General features: G+C 40.3%; 1 protein-coding gene across 1 annotated transcript; it reads left to right on the top strand.

Moving 5' to 3' along the window:
* Nucleotides 1-277: 277 nt before the first annotated feature.
* LOC128060746 (olfactory receptor 1009-like) lies at nucleotides 278-1,222 on the top strand. Its single transcript, XM_052653125.1, has one exon. It carries the CDS (start codon nucleotides 278-280, stop codon nucleotides 1,220-1,222), a length of 945 nt encoding a protein of 314 aa, XP_052509085.1.
* The last annotated feature ends 3,947 nt before the right edge of the window (nucleotides 1,223-5,169 follow it).

Here is a 5,169-nt window from a genome sequence, read left to right as displayed (position 1 = left end):
GACCAACATTTAAAATATTTTGTAGGTTTTCTAATGTCGAACAAACTCTTAGTTAAACCCGAATTTTCTCTCTAAAACATTTAAGCCGTATTGCTCTTTAGAACTGTATTTGATTTGCTGGCGTTTTATTCTAGCTTTTTTATGCCAACGTTCCTAAACTGAAAACCTGCAATTTCTTTTCATATGGATAATGTTATGCTTTTAAGGCATTTAAAGCTTTGTGCACTATCAATTTCTTGTTTTTTTCTTTTTCTCACTCTAGTGACTGAACTAACCAATGGCTGGTGAAAACTATACCAGGGTCACGGAGTTTATTTTCACAGGCTTAAAGTGCCATCCGCATGCGCAAGGCTTCCTCTTCTTGCTCCTCCTTCCTTTTTACCTTGTTACCGTGACGGGAAATCTGGGCATGGTTACCCTAATCTGGATGGATTCCCGCCTGCACACACCGATGTACTTTTTTCTCAGTCACCTGTCCTTTGTGGATGTCTGCTTTTCATCCGTGGTTGGCCCCAAGATGCTCAGAGACTTCTTCGCTGAAAGGAAAGCCATTTCTTTCCTGGGCTGCGCCTTGCAGCAGTGGTTCTTTGGGTTCTTTGTGGCCATCGAGTGCCTTCTCCTGGCATCCATGGCTTATGACCGCTACGTGGCCATCTGTAACCCACTGCTGTATTCAGTTGTCATGTCCCACAGGCTCTGCATACAGCTGGTGGTCGGACCCTACGCTGTTGGATTTCTGAACACCATGACCCACACAACAGCTGCTTCTCGACTTCCCTTTTGTGGTTCCAACATTATCAATCACTTCTTCTGTGACATGTCCCCACTTCTCTCTCTGGTATGTGCTGACACGCGGATCAATAAATTGCTAGTTTTCATCGTGGCTGGATCTGTACTTGTCGTCAGCAGCCTGACTATATTAATCTCCTATTTTTACATCCTCATCTCTATCCTGAGCATCCGCTCTGCTCATGGGAGGCACAGGGCCTTTTCCACCTGCTCTTCCCATCTCACAGCTGTCTCCGTCTTGTATGGGACTCTCTTCTTTATCTACGTGAGGCCAGGCACAGTTTTTTCTCTGGATCTCAATAAAGTGGTGGCAGTGTTCTACACAGCAGTGATTCCCATGTTGAATCCTCTCATCTACAGCTTGAGAAATAAAGAAGTGAAAGCTGCTATGTGCAGGATCGTCGCCAGGAGAAAGTTTTGCCTCAAAAGTTAAATTTCCATCTAAAGCAGAAAATAGATTAAAAAGTAAAGCTTCCAGACATGGTTAGACTATCTGACCATCATCCAAAGATGCTAAAAAGTTTGCAGAATTTGGGGATGCTATCCTTCCGTTCTTCTACATGATTTTTATTTTAGTACTTTTTTTTAAAAGCTCCATTTCACCATGTCCCTATTAGTGATAAAAATCCCCAATCACCCAGACTCAGAGCGATTCTTTCTCCTCAGATATCTTCATTGCTGAGAATATGATGGAATCTAATAAATGTTGAGGAAACCTAGTTACTAATGCTCTCACACTAGTTGGACCAACAGAAATGTCCAGATGAGGTGAGATTCTTTGGAACAGCAAACATTACCCCTATCCTTACATGTAGAGGTGAAAATATCAAACAGAACATTTACTTCTCTTACATATGCCTTTACAAAGTAAATAATGCTCCATACATTATATTTAGTATCTATTATGTTTATTTTCTTAATTCTTACCTTCCAAAAATACAATATCATGATCACTGAAAATAAAAAGAAAATGCAGCTAAGCAAGTGAAGAAAAATGTTAACGAAAACACAAAAGCAAAACAACAACAACAACAACTCTTTAGTTTTCTAACTATTACGTTAGCATTAATATTCAGTTTTCCCTAGTTCTTTCAAATAAAGATAGAGATAGCTTACTACAGAAAGCAGAAATAAATTACAAAGAAGTGAATGAAAAAATTGAGAAAACTTCTAAAAAATCAGGAACGATGTGCTGAGAAGTTATTGGTAACTAAAATGCAGAAAATTTATTTCTTATTGTCTTGTTAGTATTTTTGTTATTCTTTTCAAACTAAAAAAATACAATAGAATGGAGATAAAAATTATTTCAACACCTTTCTGCTCCCCTCAACCTCAGAAGAATCCAAAGAGGAATTATATGAATTGCAATCATTTTCATAAAATTTAAGTGCGTTTTGAAAAGTATCCATTTGGTATAAACTAAATTCTAACAACATCTATTTTTAGCCCTGATAGCTATTGGTGAATTAAAAATGTAAAATTTATCTCTAGGCTATACAGAGATCCACATATGAGTAGGGGAAACAAAACAAAACAAAAAACAGACATGCTTGAGTAGTGATGTAGGAAAGAAATAGGGTGTAGAATCTAACTCAAACCCCTGCCCAGATAAATATCTTGATGGGGTTGTTGGATAAGCAAATGATTTCTCAGGCAGTATGGATGAAAGGATAGGGTCACAATCCTTCTTCCTCAGACCAGAAGTTGTTGTATCTGCTTTGAACATTGCAACTATACTAAGAATAGCACGTTACAGGGACTGGACTGGGCATGGAGTGACTTGGGTTCAAGGGAAGTGAGCAGACTGTGGAATCAACTGGATACCAAGATGCGGAGCCAGTGTACAGGCTAGGAATAATGGCCTGCATTCAATGAAGCTGTTGCCTCTGCAGGAATGAGGCATGTGCTAAATAGTCAGAGAGACAGAAATAGTGCTAGTAGGAGGCTATTAAAAGGGTCAGGATGTTAGCTCAGAAATTTCCTCCATTTAATTTCCATTATTTATTTATTGTAGAAACAATTAATTAGATGGAGGCTGGGATGAACCATTTCAGATGTGTATGTGTTTGCTGCTAATAGTGTAATGAGGTGACTTTTCTTTCTCTTGATGGAAAGAAAATTATCACTGTTCTGATCTGTGCCTTAGAGCAGAGGTTCTTGGGGTTCTTGCAGATGGTAAGTCGTTCCTCTAAACATCTATGGCATCTAAATATCTTCTGGAAACCAGAGCTCTATTTATTTGCTGAGCCACACAGATGGTGTGTTATGGTGGTGGAGAGGGGTTTCTGCTCTTGGTTTTGCGAACACCATTATAGCTCATGACAACTGCTGATTTCCAATTATTCTCCAAGTCATTTCTAAGACATTGCCCTACTATTTGCCATCGAATGCTCTGACACTCCATCCAACGTATTTTTACTCAAAAATATTTTTATTATGGAATGTTTACATTTATAGCATAATATAACACAATGAGATCCTCTGTTCCCAATATCCAGGTTGTTACTGTTTATGTCTGGATTTATAGGTATGGTCTAGCCACCTGCGTGGGAAAGAAAGTTAAAAGGGGGCTTCCCTGGTGGCTCAGATGGTAAAGAATCTGCCTGCAATGCAGGAGCCCCTGGTTCCAACCCTGAGTCCTGAAGATAGCCTGGGGAAAGGAATAACAACCCACTTCAGTATTCTTGCCTGGAGAATCCCATGGACAGAGGAGCTTGCTGGGCTGCAGTCCATGTACTCTCTGTTTACCTCCTTATGGCCACTGTGAGAATTCACTCAGCTGCTGGAGGGCACAGACTTTCACCCTTGCTTTTACCCTGCATGATCTCTACACTGGATGAGAACTGCTTCTTTCTCTATGACTTAGTCTTCCAAGGTTTCCTGACTTTCTCTAAAGGAGCAAAGCCTTTAACACTAAGGTCTCATCAACAAAAGGAATATTTAGAAAAAAGAAGATTTTTTTCCCCCTAAGACCTAAATTCATATCCAATACAGGATATGGGGGAAAAAAGGGCTTCCATGAAAATCAAGTGAACTGGGAAAGTTCCTATGATTCTATACCATCTAGCAAGGATTCTGAATGAATGGGAAAAGGAGAGGCTGCTTGATCAGAATTTATGTTCCTGTCATTTGGACACCATGATTGCTTCTCACTTTCCCAGGAAAAGAATAAAGTTCAAACCCCATGCATCAAATCCTGCTGCCAAGAGATTGCTGTTAATCTTGACTTTGAACCACAAACAACAGTGCTATATTGCTTCAATCTTGTCTATTTGTGACCCTATGTACTGCAGCCCACCAGGCTCCTGTGTCTATGGGATTCTCCAGGCATAAATACTGGAGTGGGTTGCCAGGCCCCGCTCCAGGGGATCTTCCACACCCAGGGGAAGAACCCATATCTTTTATGTCTCCTGCATTGGCAGATGGGTTCTTTACCAATAGCACCATCTGGGAAGCCCTTTGAACCACACACAATTCCTTAAAATACCTTTATTAGATCTCTGCACCAAAGAAAATTTCTGGAGCATTCCTTTGTTTTTTCCTGTCCCAATCTCTAATGAGCTTTTTCACAGTTGAATTTCTAATACTAATTTTGATGTTATAACATACTGTCACAAAACTGATCTAATTAATCTATGATTTTGGACTAGAAGACATATATGGCAACATTAAAAAAGTCACCCAGAGATGAAAAATTACGTCCAAGGTAAGAGAAACCCAAGTAAGACAGAAGATGTTGTAAGAGGGCATCAGAGGGCAGACAGACTGAAACCACAATCGCAGACAACTAGCCAATCTGATCACATGGACCACAACCTTGTCTAACTCAGTGAAACTAAGCCATGCCATGTGGGGCCACCCAAGATGGATGGGTCATGGTGGAGAGGTCTGACAGAATGTGGTCCACTGGAGAAAGGAATGGCAAACCACTTCAGTATTCATGCCTTGAAAACCCCATGAACAGTATGAAAAGACAAAAAGATAGGATACTGAAAGAGGGACTCCCCAGGTCGGTAGGTGCCCAATATGCTACTGGAGATCAGTGGAGAAATAACTTCAGAAAGAATGAAGGGATGGAGCCAAAGCAAAAACAATGCCCAGTTGTGGATGTGACTGGTGATAGAAGCAAGGTCTGACGCTGTAAAGAGCCATATTGCATAGGAACCTGGAATGTCAGGTCCATGAATCAAGGCAAATTGGAAGCGGTCAAACAGGAGATGGCAAGACAGAACGTTGACATTCTAGGAATCAGCAAACTAAAATGGACTGGAATGGGTGAATTTAACTCAGATGACCATTATGTCTACTAATGCGGGCAGGAATCGCTTAGAAGAAATGGAGTAGCCATCATAGTCAACAAAAGAGTCTGAAATGCAGTAT

This window comes from Budorcas taxicolor, chromosome 15, assembly GCF_023091745.1.
Source record: "Budorcas taxicolor isolate Tak-1 chromosome 15, Takin1.1, whole genome shotgun sequence".
Classification (NCBI taxonomy): domain Eukaryota; kingdom Metazoa; phylum Chordata; class Mammalia; order Artiodactyla; family Bovidae; genus Budorcas; species Budorcas taxicolor.
The sequence above is the reverse complement of the archived record's forward strand: the minus strand, read 5'-3'. Positions and strand labels throughout refer to the sequence as shown.

What these genes read in the sequence shown, in the direction of transcription:
- LOC128060746 (XM_052653125.1), top strand. Translation starts at nt 278, where the DNA reads ATGGCTGGTGAAAACTATACCAGGGTCACGGAGTTTATTTTCACAGGC.